Raw genomic sequence first — 20686 nt, 5'->3', positions numbered from 1 at the left:
AATTATAGAATGCCCTCACCTAGAGTTTCCTCTAGCCACTTTTCATAAAACTGTGGCTCATACTCTCAGGCTGCAGAAATAGCTTTCATGCTTTTCATGTCTAAGGTCTAAGGTCTTCTAGCAACCCCTGTCTACTGACCCATTCCATCCCCTTCCAATTCTTCACCCATTTCCCTCGAAGAAACCTTAGGCTCTCTAAACCATGGAGCACAGTGCCCTTCCTTTGTTTTTTTTATATGGCAGTTACCACATCATCACTTAAAGACACACACTCCTACTATTATGGATTAGAACTGCATATCCGAACAACAACAAAAATGAAGAAAAGTCACTGCAGGAAATCAACGATCTTATTGCAGAACACACATGATTGCAGACTGCTGAGGAGGATTCACTGGCTGGGAGTACAGTAAGGAGAAGGTAACTGACTGGCCTACAGGATGCAGTCTGGTCAGGCAGTGCTAACTCTCCGTCTGGGCATATAGTAACATTAAACATTCAAACTACTGGGAAAAGGATATGTTCTTCACTTGAAAGAACAAAACCATTCAATGATTTCCGATTTCACAAAGTGTAAAAATCAGTCGTTCCCCAGCCTGGAATGCTATACATGACCTGGCCCTTAACTATCTCTGACCTCATTTCCCACCACTGTAGCCCTGGCTCACAGCCACTCTGCCCTCTTTGACGTTCCTCATACACATACAACCCTTGCACTTCCAGAACTCTTGTACTCACAAGTCCTTCTACATAAGCATGTGCCTTACTTCCTTAAACCTTAGCTTAAATATCACTTCATCAGAGAGGCATTTCCTGTACACCCTTCATATCCCCACTTCTCCTCCTCTTCTTTCTACTTTCTTTTTCCTTAGAGCAGTTACATCACCTGATATCACAGACACCTATTTATTCACTAAATATCTCCTCCACTAGAATGAGAGCCATGAAGCAGAAACAGTGTCTGTTTTGCTCACTGTTATTTCATCAGTACCTGGCTCACTGTGGAAATACCAGTGTTAATACATGACAACTGGGCATAGGTGTCTAATTAAAATAATAGATTTCAGAGACAAACAGCATTACAAAACATCAGTACCATGTGGGGAAACACTATATGGGGAAAGTATGTAACATGACTAGAAAAGGGGGAGGTTGTATATCAATATGCATTGTTTTTGAGGATACCTCAGAAGTTTATTACCTTAATTGTGGTGATGGCAAAGAGTGCATACACGTATGTTCAAACTCGGCAGTTTGTATACATTAATTATGTGCATTTTTTTGGTATACCAATTATAACTCAATAAAGCTGGAGGAAAAAAAGTCCACCAGCAAGCCAATACACAACAGTAAGTAGGTGAAGCATTCACTACAGTCCTGTAAACAGCTGACAAATCTTTTCATTAAAAAAAAAATTAAGTTGCAGGACAGCTACAATCCAATTTAAAAATTCCAACCTCAGCACTACCTAGCAACAACAACCGCAGCATTTACACTACAGTCAATTTAAAAGGTTTAGATTATTATGGCTCCAAAAATTGGGACTCTATTTTACTCTGTATTATACAGTGCTAAAACGAAAGAGTAGGAAGAAAAAATATGATTCTTCTGCTACTACTCAGAAAAATGCATTCTAAGTTCTTCCCAATATTGGGTTGTTCCTTTCCACACATGGAATGTGCAAGAGCAGGGGGTGGTAAAGAAAGAGTGGGAGAGTTGGCACACAGCACTCAATTTTGGTACATACTTTTAGAAAACTTTAGAGATGACCAAGCAGCTTTCAAATAAGACACTCTTGATACTGTCTAATAGAGCTGCAAGGATGTTTTTGTAGACTGTAAACACACACACAATTATTAGTGCATCCTTTAAATGTTTTTTTCCTCATGCCAACAAGCAAGCTGTTCTTCTACAATAATAACCACACGGCCCTGTTAAGTTCTGTGTCATTTTTCTCAGCAAGTCAAAAATGCTATTCTTGTGGAATATTTCATACAATTATGTATTATTAAACAATAACACAAAACAGACATGTTATATGTGCACAAAAAACTCAAACTGCAAATCCTTTGTGTATCAGAAAATGTAGTTCTAATGTCTCATAATTCTAAAGCCTTATACTCCCACTCTTTAAATTCCTAATCTATACCATTCTAGTTTGAGTATACCTGTATCACATACTGGAACAGGATACATTTTTATTACAAACATTATGAATGCTGGCAATAAACAAATCAACCTTAAAAAATATGGAAATATGACTTCTGGTTTCCTGTCTGACACATAAAGAGCTTAGAAGATGTCATGCCCATCCACACAATCAAAAAGTTGAACAAACTGAAAACCAACAACTGTTCTTAGATCCTTTAGAGAACTGAGATCACAGAGCAAACTGCTGCCTCCAGAATTGGAGACATAGGCAAATACAGAAAATCACAATGTACTAGAGCAAAAACCTCCAGTCAGTCAGTGCAGGACCAACATAGGAAAACAAACTGTAACTGGTGAATTGCTGGATGATGAGTGTAGACAGCTGGAGAGTTAAAAAAATCTCCAGGGGTGCCCAGTCTTAGGAGGGTGTGAACTAGATTTAGTAATTCTACAGGACGGAACATAGCAAAAATGATGGGATGTCACGAAGATTTTGACTTCCACCTTGCTTGCCCTCTTGCTCATACTAATGAAAGCCAGTCGCCATGTTGTGAGCTGTTCTATGGAGAGACCTGTGGAGCAAGAAACAGGGAGGCCTCCAGCCAACAGCCAGCAGGGAACTGAGGCACTTTTTCTAACTGAGACTCTTGTTAGGATTCAGAGAGGAACTGAACCCTTGCAACAACCACTTTAGTGAGCTAGAAAGCTGTCCTCTCCGTATTGAACCCCAAGATAATTACAGCCCCAGTTGACATCTTAACTGTAGCCCTAGAAAGATCCTAAGTCAGCGGACTTGGCTACACAGTGCTTGTAATCTGTGAGATAATAAAAATCTATTTTAAGCCACTATGACTTAGATGAACTTGCATCATCTTAGGTAACTAATACTTCATCCAATCCAATCTCTGTATCCTCAGTGAGCTAATGGAAATCAGGAGAGGTTTGATACTTTGCCTGAACTCTGAGACTCAGAACAGACCAGAAGCTAGGCCCCAGGTGGGGTTCTCTCAGCGATTTACAATGCCTTTCTGCCATTTGGCGGTATGGAAATTTGCCTGGCCTGTTCTTAACAAAGCCTACCCTCAAAAGAAACTAATTTACCAGAGCCTAACTGACTAGGGTTTTACCAGAAAATAACCAACTTTGAAGAAGGGAACTATCCAACTCCAGCCTCCTCTAGCCTTTCTGTCTCAACTGAGGAGTAAAAAAACAAAACTGAGAAGCACTTATATAGGTCACAGCCCAGGGGCACAGGCTCACTGAAAGACTGAAACCTAATCACAGCAGTACATAATGCTTCCCCATGCCCAACATCTTACCAATACATCAACAGGTCTCCTGTGCAACAGGGAAATATAACTGAAAGAACTGGACATCTCAGACCTTACTTAAGGAGAAGTCTCTAGGGAAACCAAAGACAACAGGGCACAAAAACAAGGACACCAAAGGAAATTTCATCCTGTGACACCTACAACTACAGCAAACAGTAAATAAAGCCTAACTCTCACTCAGATAAACATAAAAATTCACACTACAGGCCTATTTCCCTCAGTTCCTTTTACCCAGAGTATCATTACATATAACTTTAAACAAAAATTACAAGGCATACTAAAAACAATATGGTGACAGGACTCAAGTATTCTATAATCTTTAAAAACTGTTGAAAATGCAATCACTGATAATATATATCATAGATGATAAATTATACACAATAACTTAAATGCACAGGTAAATGTGTTCACTAAAATAAACATTCATTTTATGCTTAAGTAAATTTGAGCCTTTCCCATTAAAGTCAGGAGAAGCAAGAATGTTTAGCCATCACTGACACTATTCAGCATTATACTGGAGGTCTTAGTCAGTGCAGTAAGATATTAATAGGGAAAAAAGTATATGTATCAGAATTAAGTCTGAAAAAAAATGTCACTATATGGAGAAATTCAGGAAATATAAAGTGTTCAGTATGGTGTCTGGATAAAAAATTAGTGTATAAAAATTATTAGTTGCCTATACACTAGTTTAAAAAAAAATCCAACTAGGAAATATAACAGCAAAACAATATCATTCAGAATAACAACAAAAATCCACAAAAAATCTAGAAAAAAACTAGCAAAAAATGTGTAAAACTTACATGATGAAAATTTTAAGCTTATTAAAAGAACATGAAGGGGCTTCCTTGGTGGCGCAGTGGTTGGGAGTCCGCCTGCCGATGCGGGGGACACAGGTTCGTGCCCCAGTCTGGGAAGATCCCACATGCCGTGGAGCGGCTGGGCCCGTGAGCCATGGCTGCTGGGCCTGTGCGTCCAGAGCCTGTGCTCCACAACGGGAGAGGCCGCAACAGTGAGAGGCCCGTGTACCATAAAAACAAAAAAACAAAACAAAACAAAAGAACATGAAAAGGTCTGTATAAATGAAGACGTATGCCGTGTTTATCAATGGCATTACTCAAAATTTTACAGATGTCAATTCTCATCCAATTATATTCTAGATTCAATGCAATCCTAAAGTAAACACCTACAGGATTTAAAAGATGCATTTTGAAATATCTCAAAGAAAAAGAAATAAAAAATAACATAATAAAGACCCATGTTACAACAATCCAGCTTAAAAATAAGACATTACCAATATAGTTTAAAAAGAAGAACTATGTACTAAGTAACTGCAGCAATTAAAACAGTACAGTAACTGCACAGGTGCAAACATATGTAACCAAAAGAACAGGACAGATTTCAGGAACAGTCTCTTTAAATATATGAAAATGTAGTATATAATAAAGGTGACATTTCATATCACTAATAAAAAGACTGGCTATTTAATAAACTGTTTTTAAATAGCTGATTAACATGAAAGAAAACTTATAGACTCCTACCTCATAGATCAAAGAGCTAAATATAAAATACAATATTATAAAAGTAGTGAAAGGGACGATGGTGGAGCAGATTATCAGCAGGAATCTGTATCCCCACCACAACAATTGAACTGGCAGAATCTGTCTGCTGTTATCTATTCTGAAACTCTAGAGTCTGTTCAAGGATTGCAACTTCCAGGGGAAAACATGGAAGGTAAACTGCAGTTAATTTCAGTCAGCGGTAGCTCTTAGCACAGTAGTAACTACCTGCCCAGCCCTGTAGCTGTGTTCTTTTCATATACTATACACAGCTTGTGGGAGCCACGATGGGCAAAAAGGACCATGTCCTCCAAATATCTCTGCTTCTGATCACAGAGGAGCAACGGACAAGGAGGTGGGCAGCGACTGTTGCAAGCTCCTCCCTCTCTGGCTGGAGTGACTTCCAGAGGATTTAAAAAGCCATGCCCTTGCTTTTCCTCCCCACCCCAATTTTTCATTTTTTCCCCTTTCCAGAGCCAGACATTAAAGACTAGGACATTCAAAAACAATTGCATATACAACAAGGGCAATTACAAAGTGACCATGTATGACCAGGGAAAGGCTCAGAAAAGATCTGAAGAGACCTTAGGATTACACCTCATTCTTCCTTTTATGTTGTTACACATGTAAGCAAAACAATAAAATAGAAATTCATTTATTCTGCCAGTCAGACAGCAAACCAGCTAGCACGTATAGCTACGTTCTCCAAGGTATTAGATTTGATCCTGAAGATACAAAGTAAATATACTCAGGGCCCCTTAAGAATTCAGAACATGGTGGGAAAGACTAAAGTAAAGTTACTATGCAAGAAGTTCCATCCTACCATAGAAAAATGAACTAAAAGAGCTGGTAGAAATACACATGAGGTATTATCTAAGTCAGGAGAAAGCTGGCGAAGATTTCATAGAGTTGACATTTGATCTAGGCATCTTAAAGGATGAAGAGAAAATTGGACATGGAGGGCAGAATTTTTGTAGAGGTAACAAAATGTACACAGGTTAGAAGGGATAAAAGTGGGGCAGGTACCAAGAAGTCAGCCAAGACTACTTACTATCCATATGACTTTGGGCAAAAAACTGAACCTATTTCAACTGAAAAATAAGGATAACGGTATCTTCCTCAGAGAGGTGCGGTGAGAAAAATGAGATGGTAAATCGAGAAGGATGTGAGGCAACCTAGCTATGACATCTTCCACCACTGATTTCCAAAGCCAACTTGGCTGTTCTCCCTCAGATTGTCTCCCTCTCCTCTCATGGCTCCTCCAGAATCTGGTCTACTTGGTAGAAAAGCATAACCTTCTCAATCATATACAATGGTCTAGCACAGTTCCTCACACATGGCATCTACTCAAAACACATTTACTTTTTTTTTTTTCCTTTCTTTAACCAGATGTTCAGAATTCCACTGACAGGCCATAGAACTGCCCTGCAATCACTGCTGGGGTCCTGATCCTCAACTTGAGAACCAGCATTATGTTTAATAAGCACCCCCACTCAATCTGTACATGTATTACTTCATACTTACCGGTTGAGGCTGTTCTGCAATACAGCAGTTGAAACACAACCAGAATTCACTCATGCTTACAGTCCAAGTTATAAATGAGCACCAATGAAGTTTCCAAATCTCAACTCAGGAAGCTTCACAAAGCAGGCTTCTCAATATGATAGATGTCCAAAGATGCCAAAATAACAACTTTATTACTTCTCTGTGTTTTTGTTCCTGAAGTCAAGTATCTTATATAGTCAATCTAACAAAGAAAAGGTCAGATAGTTTTCTTTCTTTGCTTCTGATTCTACAGAGACTCGTTTCTGAACCACCAGGAAAGGTATAAAAATTGTTGTCTTGACTCAGGACCGTAACAGGTAGTCTAGAAGAAAAGAAGAAAAGAAAAGAAGTTACTTTACTTATCTTACCATTAGAAGCTTTTATTTCTTAAATCTGTGATAAAATTAAGACTATTTCCCCAAAAAGTAAACACTGAAAAAAAATCAAGATTTTAATAAACTGATAAATTAAAAAATATTTGAGTACTTTCTCAGTGTCAGGTATTAGGAATATAGCAGTTGAAAGAAGACAGTAATCCTTGCCCTCATAGAGCATTCTATTTTATGACTGTAAAAGCTTTCCCCAAAGCCATGACTCTAAACCTTGTAAGACATAAATGACAGTTATTTTTTTATATTTGTATAGAAGATCTTCAGTGAAGATTAATGCATATATGTTCAATGTCACAAATATGGGTAATAAGGCATGAATTTAGGACCCTGATTCTACACAGTCCAGAGGACACGTCCTCCAACATACTAGAGGACAATGACATGTTAAGATCTAAACATATGTTCAAAGAGGAAGATAAGAAGGAAGAAAATGTACATTCCTGCCACAGTAAAATTCAGAACCTGGAATGCTTATTTTCAAGGAGAGGTGAACATTTCTTATGTCACCCAAACTCCTAAACAAAGAAGTAGCAGTCTTGCAATTGGCTCTGTCCAATGAATTGGGTAAATACTATGAAGGTTTATAAGCTCAAAAGAATTGTATGTTTCATTTACTTCCTTAGTGAGAATGTAAGAGCAAAGGGTTAAATTCACAACATCATGAATATTATTTCAGGGCTATTTACTTAACAAGTTTAATTCCTCCCTGAATCAAAGACCATGGCCATTAAAATACTGTGAAATCTCTTTTAACCAATTTTATGAAAACAAATATGCCTTTGTTTGAAACTGAAAATTCCTTATGCTCATCACTGCTGATGTAGCACATACAAACATGAATTATTACTCTGTTTCAAATCTACTGGATTTGAAATCTGAGGTTTTAAAATCTATTATTTGATTTATTCCATCATCATATTTTCTCATCCACATATAATAGAGCTAGGCAATTTCCTTTTTATTTGTAATTTACCTTTGCCAGAAACCACCTTCAAATACTAATTTTACATTGTAAGGTGTTTTATTTTCTTCTATTTTTAACTGAGTATACATTCCTTTTGTTTAACACTTAAAAGAAACAGATGACTTCTGTATTTACAATCAACATTTTCGCAAATTCAAATTTCCTTCCTATTTAGAGTAAAGCTGTTCCTTATTTTGCAAATTTCAAAATGTACATTTTCCCATTCCCATGTACTGTTTTGAAAATGACATTCACAATATTTCCTCTTTCTTAATATTTAGTTGAAGAATGACTGTTTAAAGTACAATAATTTGTGCTTCTATTTTTGGAGATAAGACAGAAAGGATACTTAAGAATATCGACCTAGATAACAGATATGATGAAATACATTTTCAAACCCAGGGGATGTTTGCAACTCCACAGGTTTTTATTTGTTAAGTAAACATATAAATCTAAAAATGTTTCAAACGTGCCTTGGAATATCATACCAATACACTTTTTCCATTTTCTTGCTTTTCTAAACAAAATTCCTTTTTAGAATTTTTTTCAAATGTATATATTCTTAAAACACATTTATACATAAACACCTTATAGAGAAGTATTGAATCTGTCACAAAAAATTTCAACACTACCACTAATAATAAATAATATTAACAGGTACTTTCACTGCTTGAGCTCAAAGTTGCTTAAATCATGTCCATTTTGAAAACCTTACTTAAAAAAAAAAAATCTTAAGATAACAAAAGAAGAGTCACTTTGCAACAACAACAACTAAACTTGGCTTTAAACACAGCTCAGCACATTCCACACATAAATGAGGGGTCAAACTGGGCTACAGCACCAGAGAGTATTTCACAAACTCATAGTTTCATTAGACATAGGATTTTAGAAAAGCTTAAGTGAACTGTCAGGCCACTTAGTGACTGGCAGAGATTCCCTGCATTAAAAGTTCAGTCTCTTGACTTTTAAAGAGATTGGCATGAGTAAAAAAGTGTAGTAGTATTCTCTGGTCAAAAATATAACCTCCTCAGTCCCCTCCCCTCCTCCTCACTTTCTACACCTACAAATGCTGCAGATATAAGCTTTATACTTGTGGGAACAGTTTCGCTGCTGACAATATGAAAAATTTATGTCCCAACATCGTACCCACAAATTAATAAAATTGTTTAGGTCAACTTCTAAAAAAACAACAATAAAGCCATGATTTGAAAAACAAGGCAATGAGGCATACCTTTTAAGACAAACTATTTCTTCCCTTTTTTTTTTTTTTAACGTGGAATACTTTAACTCAGTTGAGGTATTGAGCATGCTCAGTTTGTGTGAAACAGATGTTTAGAATTTAGACTTTGATATAAAAGATGTGTGGCAGTTGTTAGTACTACACTAATTTTTAGCAATGTTAACTTGGGCAAGTGACAAGCTCTATCATTAGTTATAAAAAATGGAATGCTTCACTGCCAATGTCACAGGTCTGAAATGAGGGCTAAATTAGGATGTAATAAGGGCACTGCATATATCATAAAGAGCTATACTGATACAAGATGCTCTTTTATTTGTTATCAAAATTAAACTAGCTAATAGCAGAATAAAGCAGCAAAAATAATTTGTAATAGCTGTAAATTTTTAGGAAACAGCCTAAAAGTCTATTCAAAAAAAATAAAAAAGAATAAATTTTTTTTTAAATGAACTGAGAGACAACCTACGGAATGGGAGAAAATATTTGCAAACAATGCAACCCACAAGGGCTTAATTGCCAAAATATACAAACAGCTCATACAACTCAACAATGAAAAAAAAAAATCAAACAACCCAATTGAAAAATGGGCAGAAGAGCTAAAGAGACATTTCTCCAAAGAAGAAATACAGGTGGTCGATAAGCACATGAAAAGATGTTCAACATCACTCATTATTAGAGAAATGCACATCAAAACTACAATGAGGTACCACCTCACACCGGTCAGAATGGTCTACAAAGAACTAAAAAGTTTACAAAGAACAAATGCTGGAGAAGGTGTGGAGAAAAGGGAACCCTCCTATACTGTGGGTGGAAATGTAAATTGGTACAGCCGCTATGGAAAACAGTATGGAGGGTCCTCAGAAAACTAAAAATACAATTACCATATGACCCAGCAATCCCACTCCTGGGCATATACCCAGACAAAACTATAATTCAAAAAGATACATGCACCCCTATGTTCATAGCAGCACTATTTACAATAGTCAACACTTGGAAACAACCTAAATGTCCATCAACAAATGAATGGATAAAGAAGATGTGGTATATATATACAATGGAATACTACTCAGACATAAAAAAGAAAATAATGCCATCTGCAACAACATGGATGCAACTAAAGATTATCATACTAAGTGAAGTCAGAAAGAGCAAGACAAATACCATATGATATCATTTATATGTGGAATCTAACATATGACACAAATGTACTTACCTATGAAACAGAAACAGAATCATGGAAATAGAGAACAGACTGTGGTTGCCATGGGGGTAGGGGTAGGGAGAGGGAGAGGGATGAACTGGGAGTTTGGGGTTAGTAGATGCAAACTATTACATATAGAATGGATAAACAACAAGGTCCTACTGTATAGCAGAGAACTATATTCAATATCTTATGATAAGCCATAATGGAAAAGAATATGAAAAATAATGTATATGTCTGTAACTGAGTCACTTTGCTATACAGCAGAAATTAACACAACATTATAAATCAACTATACTTCAATTTAAAAATTTTTTTAAAAAAAGAATAAACAAATAGGGACTTCCCTGGTGGTGCAGTGGTTAAGACTCCACACTCCCAATGCAGGGGGTTCCCTGGTCAGGGAACTAGATCCCACATGCATGTTGCAACTAAGAGTTCACACGCCACAACTATGGAGCACACATACCGCAACTAAGACCCGGCACGACCAAATAAATAAATATATATTAAAAAAAGAATAAACAGATAGCATTTTAAACAAAAAAAAATGAATGGTGCTCCATTCATACAAAAGAACACTATACAAAATGAAAATGAATGGTAGTTTCATCCAACAAACTGGACAATTCTCGGTGCCATGTTGAGGGAAAGAAGGCACAAAACAATATACATGGAATGATTTCCTTTATACGAATTTCAAAAACAAGTTCAACTAAACTATTTTGTTTAGAGATGCATGTAGAAGTATAAAAGTAAAGCAAGAAAATTATAACAGAAGTCAGGAAAGTGGTTAGGGCTGAAGGCAGGAATTAAGAATTAGGAAGAGATGCATAAGAGCTCCTGGAACGCTGACAATATTCTACCTCTTGACTTAAGTGGTAGTTACACAGGTACTTGCTTTATAATTTTGTATTAAATAGTACATATATGGTCTATGCAATTTTTTATATATCTTTAAATAACAACAATTTAAATAATACATAAGTAAAAGAAGCAAATACTAACAATTTCAAGTTGTTTGTAATAGAGTGATGGAAATGCAAAATACAATGTCAAGTAAAAATGAACACCCTTTGCTAGAGACTTTGAAGGAACTGGTAACATCTGGGAGGTTTGGGTGGGGAAAGGGGTGATGAGATCTGAAGTTCTACCAGATGCCAAAGAGATTTCCACCAGAAATGCAAAAATTACTAATCAATGACCAAGTCTGAATTCTCAGTAAAGCGTATTCATAGCTGCACCAGCACTAAATCTGTCCCAATCTAGTTAAAAATCATTCTTTGATATTGACTTGTGGTGTAAGATCCTATTGGGAAAGAAACAAACAAAAAAACAAAAACCAATCCATTCTGAAAAGAGCTTTCAAACTACATACTTATCACAGGCCTATTTTTCTGTGGCTAATTAAAGTTCACTCAAGCCACTATTCCCTGAACTCAGTTATAAAAGGCACAGACAGGGGCGCATGTAACTACTAAAATAAGAGCGTTAGTTTTTTTTCTTAGAATGACTGCTTATAGGTTAGTCTTTCCCACAGTTTCGTGTTAATGTAATCACATGGTACTTTTTTTTTTTTTTAATCTGGCTTTTTTATTTTTATTTATTTTATTTTATTTTATTTTTTGCGGTACACGGGCCTCTCACTGTTGTGGCCTCTCCCGTTGCAGAGCACAGGCTCCAGACGCACAGGCTCGGCGGCCATGGCTCACGGGCCCAGACGCTCTGCAGCATGTGGGTTCTTCCCAGACCGGGGCACGAACCTGTGTCCCCTGCATCGGCAGGTGGACTCTCAACCACTGCACCGCCAGGGAAGCCCATATCTGGCTTTTTAAATACAGCATGTTTTTGAGTTTTACCATGATGCCTCTATTAGCTAATTCACATAGATTTCCATTGTGTAGACACAGCACAATTTAACTTCATATTTAGTATTTCTAGTTTTTGGCTGTTAAAAATAATGCTGCTATGAATTTAGTGTATACAAATATCCATGTAAACAGAAATTTTCACTTCTCCTGAGTAAGGGGCTTCCCTGGTGGTGCAGTGGTTGAGAGTCTGCCTGCCAATGCAGGGGACACGGGTTCGTGCCCTGGTCCGGGAAGATCCCACATGCCACGGAGCGGCTGGGCCCGTGAGCCATGGCCGCTGAGCCTGCGCGTCCGGCGCCTGTGCTCCACAACGGGAGAGGCCACAACACTGAGAGGCCTGCATACCAAAAAAAAAGCTCCTGGCTCTCCTGAGTAAATGTTTAGAAAGAGAATTACTGAGTCATATTTTAAGTATAATTTTAACTGAGTATGTTTTCCAAATCAGTTGTACCATTTTGCATTTGTACCAGCAATGTATGAGAGTTCCAGGTGTTCCACATCCTACCAACACTTTGTATCGTCAATCTTGTTATTTTTAGTCAATTCTAGTGGGTATGAAGTACTACCTTGCTGTGGTTTTAATTTGCACTTTCCTGATAACTAATGGTATTTAGTCTTTTCATATGCTTGCTAGCCATTCATAATATCTTCTTTGGTTAGGTATATTCAGATATTTTGCCCGTTTTTTCATTTAGTTGCCTTATTCAGTTGTGTTCTTTACATATTCTAGATCAAGCCCTTTGTCTAATAAGTGCATTGTGAAAATTTTTTCCTGGTCTTTGTCTTTCCATTTTTAAAAAAATAACACCTTTCGGGACTTCCCTGGTGGTCCAGTGGTAGAGAATCCGCCTTTCAAGGCAGGGGACGTGGGTTTGATCCCTGGTCAGGGAACTAAGACCCCACATGCCGTGGGGCAACTATGCCCGCACACTACAACTACAGAGCCCACGTGCCACAAACTACAGAGCCCACACACCCTAGAGCCTGAGCATCACAATTAGAGAGAAAACCCGCGTGCCACAACTAGAAAAATGCCCGCGCACTGGAACAAAAGATCCCACATGCCTCAACAAAGATCCTTCGTGTGGCAACTAAGACCCGACACAGCCAAATAAATAAATATTTTTAAAAATTGCATCTTTCAAAGAGTTTAAGTTTTTTAATTTAACAAAATCTAGTATATCTATTTCATCTTTTATGATTTGTGTTTTGTGTTCTAAGAAATTTCTGCATATCCCCCAAACATAGCTTTCCTTGTAATAGTTTTTCTACTAGAACTTTTAGTTTTTACTTTCCAGTCTATAATCAATTTTTAGTTATTTCTGGTGGTATAAAGTAAAGGTCACAGATTCCTTTTTTACACGGATAGCCCATTGTTCCAACTCATCTGCTGAAGGATATCTCTTTGCCTATTGACTTGATTTGGCACTTTTCACTGAAAATCATATAACTGTAGGTTTGTGTCCATTTCTGGGCTGATTATTACACTGGTTTATGTCTATACTAGAACCAGACTGTCTTGACTGCTATACTTTTTTTGTGTGTGTGTGTGTGGTACGCGGGCCTCTCACCGTTGTGGCCTCTCCCGTTGCGGAGCACAGGCTCCGGACACGCAGGCTCAGCGGCCATGGCTCACGGGCCCAGCTGCTCCACGGCATGTGGGATCTTCCCAGACCGGGGCACGAACCCGTGTCCCCTGCATCGGCAGGCGGACTCTCAACCACTGCGCCACCAGGGAAGCCCAACTTTTTTTTTATTATTACTATTTTACTTTTTTTTTTTTGGCTGTGTTGGGTCTTAGTTGTGGCATGTGGGGATCTTTGTTGCAGCATATGGGATCTTTCATTGGGGTGCATGGGCTCTTCATTGTAGCATTCAGGCTTCTCTCTAGTTGTGGTGCACGGGCTCCACAGCGTGCAGGTTCAGTAGTTGCGGCATGCGGGCTTAGCTGCCCTGCGCAGCATGTGGGATCTTAGTTCCCAGACCAGGGATCAAATCTGCGATCCTACACTGGAAGGCAGATTCTTAACCACTGGACCACCAGGGAAGTCCCTTGACTGCAATACTTTTATACTTAGACTTGAAGTCAGGTAGTGATAAGTCTTCCAAATTATTCTTTTCCAAGGTTACTTTGGATTGTCTAGATGCTTTGCATCTCTATATGCATTTGAGAATCAATCTGTCAGTTTCTACAAAAAGCCTCCTCCGGATCTGATTAGGATTGCATTTATTTTGACAATTATTTGGAGATTTACATTTTAACAATAGAGTATCTAACCCATTAACATGGCACATCCAATAGGCTGTAGCTCTAAGTGTACAGGTTTTCTATGTATTTTGTTGCATCGTTTTTGTTTTTTAACTGTTTACAGCTTTCACATGAAAGCTTTTTTTTTTGGCTGTGCTGTGTGGCTTGCAGGATCTCAGTTCCCCAACTAGGGATGGAACCCGGGGCTACAGCAGTGAAAGCGCCAAGTCCTAACCATTAGACTGCCAGGGAACTTCCCATATGAAAGATTTAAAGTCTTATGTAGTCACACATCAATTTCCATCACAGATTAGGTGGTTTATCTTACTTTGGACAAATTTTCATCATGGACTGGGAGTTTCTTTTACTTATCCCAGGATTATAAACCTATCATCCCACATAGTTTCATTTAGGCTTACTTTATAAATTAACTTGGACATTAATATTTTATGGGTATAGTTAGGTAACATTTTCACAGTCTACTCAGGCTTTTTCTTTCTAACATCTTCCTTTTTGCCTTAATTAAAAACTCAAGTACTTAATGCCAAACATATACATATGTAGGGGAGAGATTCTTATATTGGCTCAATAATGCCAAACATATACATATGTAGGGGAGAGATTCTTATATTGGCTCAAACCTGAAAGAGTTTGCAACCTAGAGCAAAGTAATAACATAAGAAAACTACTGTCCCCTTCTCTAATGCCCACACTTCTCCCCCCTGTATGAGACTGAATACCATGTTTCCTCTCTTTAACAATAAATCCTCCTTTTCCTTTCCTGCTACTTTCCTTCTTTCTTTTTTCCAGTTTCTCTCTCTCCCTTTTTCTTTCTCCCTTTTCCATGTCTTCATCCTCTCCTTAAACCCTTTGTTAGCTATGTAGAGTTAGAAATAACAATTCTGTGACACACAGTAGATTCTCAATTTATTAGTTCATGGATTGAAAGCTATCTTAATACTCTGAACTTTTCTCCTGCTTCTAGGTAGATATTTACACCCACCTGCTAATGAACATCTCATGTGGTCTCCTTGTTCATTTAAACACATTATTTTTAACACTAAATTCACACATCTGTGTCTGCGTTACCGTTCTTGGTTGAGTGGCACAACCATGCAATGTTTACCAAGCAACACATACTCAAATTCTATCCCACTACCTGCAGTTCTGTGAATAAAACCATACTGTAAAATGTTTTCTTATATGTAAACAAGTCTTTACTGTTATTCAAAAATTAATACAAGCACAAAGATTTTTAAAAATTGATACATAATAAAAAGCTATTTAAAATGGCTAATCAGACCTATCCCTCTCCATCTGTTAGTGGTAGTCATTTTTAATTTATCAAGGTATTTCTTTTGATATTTATAATTATGAGTAAGATAATAATTGCTATTTCTTGTTATTTTTAGATAATTTAAACTGATGTTCTGTTAAAACAGATAAGGATACGTCTTTTTTTAATCAACTGCCTACTCTCAAACTCCCTTTCACTATTGTCATCAGTGATAATTAATAATTTTTGGTTGAATCAATACTCAATGTTACCATAATTGCCACTGATGAAACAAGTAACCTGTATGAATTAGCTATCCTTTCTTGAATAATCTTTTGTTTTCCTGAGGTTAATAGCACCTGAGAATTTGTGTTTGCTTAGTTTTTCTATGTACCTATACCACAACTGCAAAACACTTTAATTAGACCTGTAAAAGACCTGTAATTTCCAAATACCCAAACATGTGAGTAAATGTACTGACTCAAATATTCTTTTGGTTTCTTCACAGAACTTCCTAGCCTCTTACTTCAATCTGTACTAGCTGCTCTCAAGGCATGCTCCTTCGGTTCCTTTCCTACGTTGATGTCCTGTTTCTGAGGATCACCTCTTCCTTTTTTCATCCTCCTCAGCTTATTTTGTAACATCACACATTCCACTAGCTTATTAAGAAAGGGTACACGGAAGAAAAATGTTTTAAATGCTTGCATTTGACATATGATTGACCATTTGGTTAAATATAGAATACCAAGTTAAAGATCTTTTCCTCAGGATTTTAAAGGCATTGTTTCACTGTTTACTACCTTCAAGAGTTGCTGCTGAGAAGTCTGGTGGCATTCTGTTTTTGTTTCCTTTCTGGTGATGTATTTCTCCCTTCTCTGAAAAGTTTAAAGATTTTTCTCTTTACTTTTGGAATTCTCAAATTTCACATAGACGTAACTTGGTTTGGTCCTTTTTCATTCATTGTGCTGGGGACTGGATGAGCTCTTTCAAACTGAAGAAAAATATTAGCACCTGTACCACATGGTTGCTGTGAGAATTACACAAAATACTTACACTTAGCATACATAAGCATAAATAATGTTGATGATTACTAATATTTACTCACATTTACCAATTTCTTTAATCACCATTTTTTCTTGCCTCTCAATTCTTCCTTTAAAGTTCAGTTTCCTTCTTCATAAAGTCCTTACTTTAAGAGTTTTCCTTAATAGTACATCCTTTTTAATATTGAGCTACAAGTAGTTAGCTTCACAGTTGTTTCTCTAAAACTGTGGGGGGTTTTTTCATTTTAATTTTGAAATAACTTATAGAAGAGTTGGTAAAACAGAATAGAAATGTCCCATGTACCCCTCACTCAGATACACTAACTATTAACACAAGGTCTGTATTTTGCCCTTAGTCTCTTGCATGACAGGTTTTTCTTCTTTCTTTAAATTAATTTTTATTGGGATATAGTTGCTTTGCATGACAGATTAGCTAAGTACAGAATTCTTGGTTGACTGTTTTCCTTCAGTCCTTTTTTTTTTTTTTTTGATGTGGACCATTTTTTTAAGTTTTTATTGAATTTGTTACAATATTGCTTCTGTTTTATGTTTCTGGTTTTTTTGGCCCGACGAGGCATGTGGGATCTTAGCTCCTTGACCAGGGCGGAAGGTGAAGTCTTAACCACTGGACTCCCAGGGAAGTCCCTCCTTCACTCCTTTACAGATGTTATTCTGACCACTACTGCTGCTGATGAGAAGTCAACTGTCAATCTAATTTTCGGTCCTTTGAATGTAAATTTGTTTTTTCTCTATGGATGCTTTGAAGACTGTCTTTGCATTTGCCTCCAATTTCATTGACTCTCTAGCTTCAGGTTCTTTTGTATTTACGTATGATTCTTTCACCTGTTTCTACTACTATTTAACTTTTGCTATTAATATTTTCCCCCAAATAATGACTTATATTTCAATAATCACAATTTTCATTTAAATTAATTTTACTTGGTTCTTTTCAAAATTTATTTACTCCAGTGTCAGTCTTTCATTTAGACACTTCAAATAGACTTATTTTATAGTGTTTTTCTGACTATTCAGGTAAAGCCCAGTGCTCCCTTGTTGGGGAGCAATCCCTGAAGAGCAGTATGCACTTTCTAGGGCTCAGAAACCCATAAGATGAAGTATACAAGTTCAAGTATATGTTTCAATTTATTTTCTTGGCTTGGGATTCTTGTATCACATGGATAGTACACATTCATAATACACCCTGGTATCTAGATGCAAGCTTGGAAAGACAGTAATAATGCAGTGATTTAGAACCTAGACTGAAACTAGAGAGCCTAAGTTCGAATCCTGCATTCCTCCACTCACTGGATGGATGACCTTGAGCAAATTACTCTGTGTCTCAGACTGCAATTCTATAAAATGGAGTTTATAACTATCTACCCCAAAGGGGTATGTGAGGATTAAATGAGTAAACTTAAATTGCTTAGAATAATGCTTAGTACACAGTAAGTTTAAAAATATAAATAAATAAATAAGTTTTTCTTGTTAATATCATCATCATCTTCACTGTTACATCATTCTTTTTTTTTTTTCTCTCCACCCAGAAAACTGAGCAGAGACAAGTCTCCCTGATGCTTACCTAGGCAGGTGGACAAAGATTGTTCTAGTCAGTCTTCCTTTCTTAGACAAAGTAGCACACATACAAAACCACATGAGTCTGTTTATTATAATGTATATTTATTTAAGAGGGCAAGTGAAGCAGGAGCAGTATAAGGTAGTCTATGACACACAGTAAGATTAACAACAGAAGGTTTTCAGTAGATAGATGGAAAAGTAATTCTAACTTACACTTATTAATTGTAAAAGAAAAAATACATTCATATAATAAACTGTATTTAGTCAGGTTTTTCTCTTAGTATAGAAGGCCATGTGTATCAGAGGATTAAACTTTTAGAAGGGAATGTATACCATACCTATTTACTGCCTGAACAGGCTGCCTGGTCTGTTTTGCAAAAGGAGGAGGGGAGGTAACTAAAAGGCTTAAAGAATGAGAAGTATGTGTAATCCATGCTTCCTGGTCCACAATGGAACCCCAAACCATCACTTGGGAATATGACAGTTGATTAGTACAAAGTACAATCTGGGTGTGGAAAAAGGTGAGGAAGAGACCAGGCTTTGATACTGTGTTTCAGATTCATCCCCCAAGAGGAAGACTATCACCATGATTTACATTTGATTGCTACTTGCTTTGTGACCACTGCCTTAGGACTTTTTGTTAACTTGATATTTTCCTCGAAAAAAATGATATATTTTCGGCAGCCAATGATTTTTTTGGCTGGGAGAAACTTTTACAAGATTAATTTGCTAGGACAACAGAACTATGTCATGCTAAAGAGTTCTCTTAGGAGATTCCCTGGTGGCGCAGTGGTTAAGGATCCACCTGCCAATGGAGGGGACAAGGGGTTGAGCCCTGGTCCAGGAAGATCCCACATGCTGCGGAGCAACTAAGCCAGTGCACCACAACTACTGAGCCTGCGCTCTAGAGCCCGGGAGCCACAACTACTGAAGTTCACGTGCCTAGAGCCTGTGCTCTGCAACAAGAGAAGCCACCGCAATGAGAAGCCCATGCACCACAACAAACAGTAGCCCCCGCTTGCCACAACTACAGAAAGCCCACACACAGCAACAAAGACCCAACGCGGACAAAAATAAATAAAATAAACAAATTTTTTAAAAAAAGAGTTCTCTTAGTTTTTCCAAGTTTCTCTGCCCCAACACTGCCACAAAAATTAACATCAAATTGTACTATCCAAGTGTCTACCATACCTTCACAAGAGATGACTTACGCTATTAGGTTATCAAGTTTCTTCTCAAGCCAAACATCTAGCACAAACAAAAAAGCCATACACAATGCATAATACTTATATATTTCTCACCATTGGCAAATTAAAGATGAACAATGACAATACAATACCTGTGACAAATGTACGTCCACCACTAAAGACTAGTCAGAGTATCAATTTATGTACAGCTTTGGAACTCTCAAACGTACCATAAATTATTGGTTTTTTTCCACAGTTCTTTAGGTCTTCATATGCTTATCCTTAAGACTAAACAAGTTTTCCTATTCTTAGGGTAGAGGAGTAAAGGAAACTAACGTAGAAAAAACAAACCCTAAATAAAGTTACATGAGAGTGGAGTGACAAGTGGGAAAAATTCTCAAAGATTTCAACAAATACACTGTCATTAACTTTACTACAAATAAAACCTATCAAACTAAATCAAACTCATTACAAATACAAACCACTGGAACCCTGGGAAAATCAATAATGATAACTGGACTACTGCTTCTGGTACTAAGATAAAATTTACATTTTAAAAGGGCCAAAAACATTTAAAAAAAATCTACAGACGTACAGAACTGTTTCCACAGGTTTAAAAAAAATTCTAGAAAATATCATACTTAAAACTTTTGGGAATTTTTCAGAGAAAACGAGAACAAAATTACATCAATGCTATCAATTACAAATAGGTACATGGTATTTTGACCTGTGTTCTAAGGAGCATACAGGAGAAATATGCAGCCCTTACTCAGAATGAGTTTGTGTTTCTCCAAAATAAGAATCACTAAGCTCTTTAGTAAAACATACTACCGGCAGATTGAACTCATGGACTCTTACAATAACAGAAAAAGGCAAGTGTCAAAGCGGAAAACTTGCTGTTATTTTATCTTTTAAAAGTGTCCTTAGGAATACCATAAGTGCAGTTCTATAATTATTTTTAAAAACAGGGTAAAATGACATTATAAAAAGTTAAAATGCGGTATTTTGGATACTGACTTTAGGAGTCAAGATAGTGGTGTGGGAAGATGCAGAGTTAGTGTCTCCCCACAACTAGGGCGCCTGCTGGCCGCTGGTGGGGAACTCTAACC

At 37.1% G+C, this 20686-nt stretch overlaps 1 protein-coding gene across 6 annotated transcripts in view; it reads right to left on the bottom strand.

Moving 5' to 3' along the window:
• Positions 1-20686, bottom strand: part of CDC42SE2 (CDC42 small effector 2) — a 205081-nt gene that overhangs the window by 40629 nt on the left and 143766 nt on the right. For all 6 annotated transcript variants that reach the window (XM_067031541.1, XM_059061836.2, XM_067031542.1 and 3 more), the window contains one exon: positions 6563-6905. In XM_067031541.1, coding sequence (XP_066887642.1) covers positions 6563-6616 — 54 coding nt within the window. In that variant the 5' untranslated portion in view covers positions 6617-6905. The remainder of the gene's footprint in view (positions 1-6562; positions 6906-20686) is intronic.

Source organism: Kogia breviceps, chromosome 4, assembly GCF_026419965.1.
Source record: "Kogia breviceps isolate mKogBre1 chromosome 4, mKogBre1 haplotype 1, whole genome shotgun sequence".
NCBI lineage: Eukaryota > Metazoa > Chordata > Mammalia > Artiodactyla > Physeteridae > Kogia > Kogia breviceps.
Note: the sequence above shows the minus strand (reverse complement) of the source record. Positions and strands in the feature narration are given on the sequence as shown.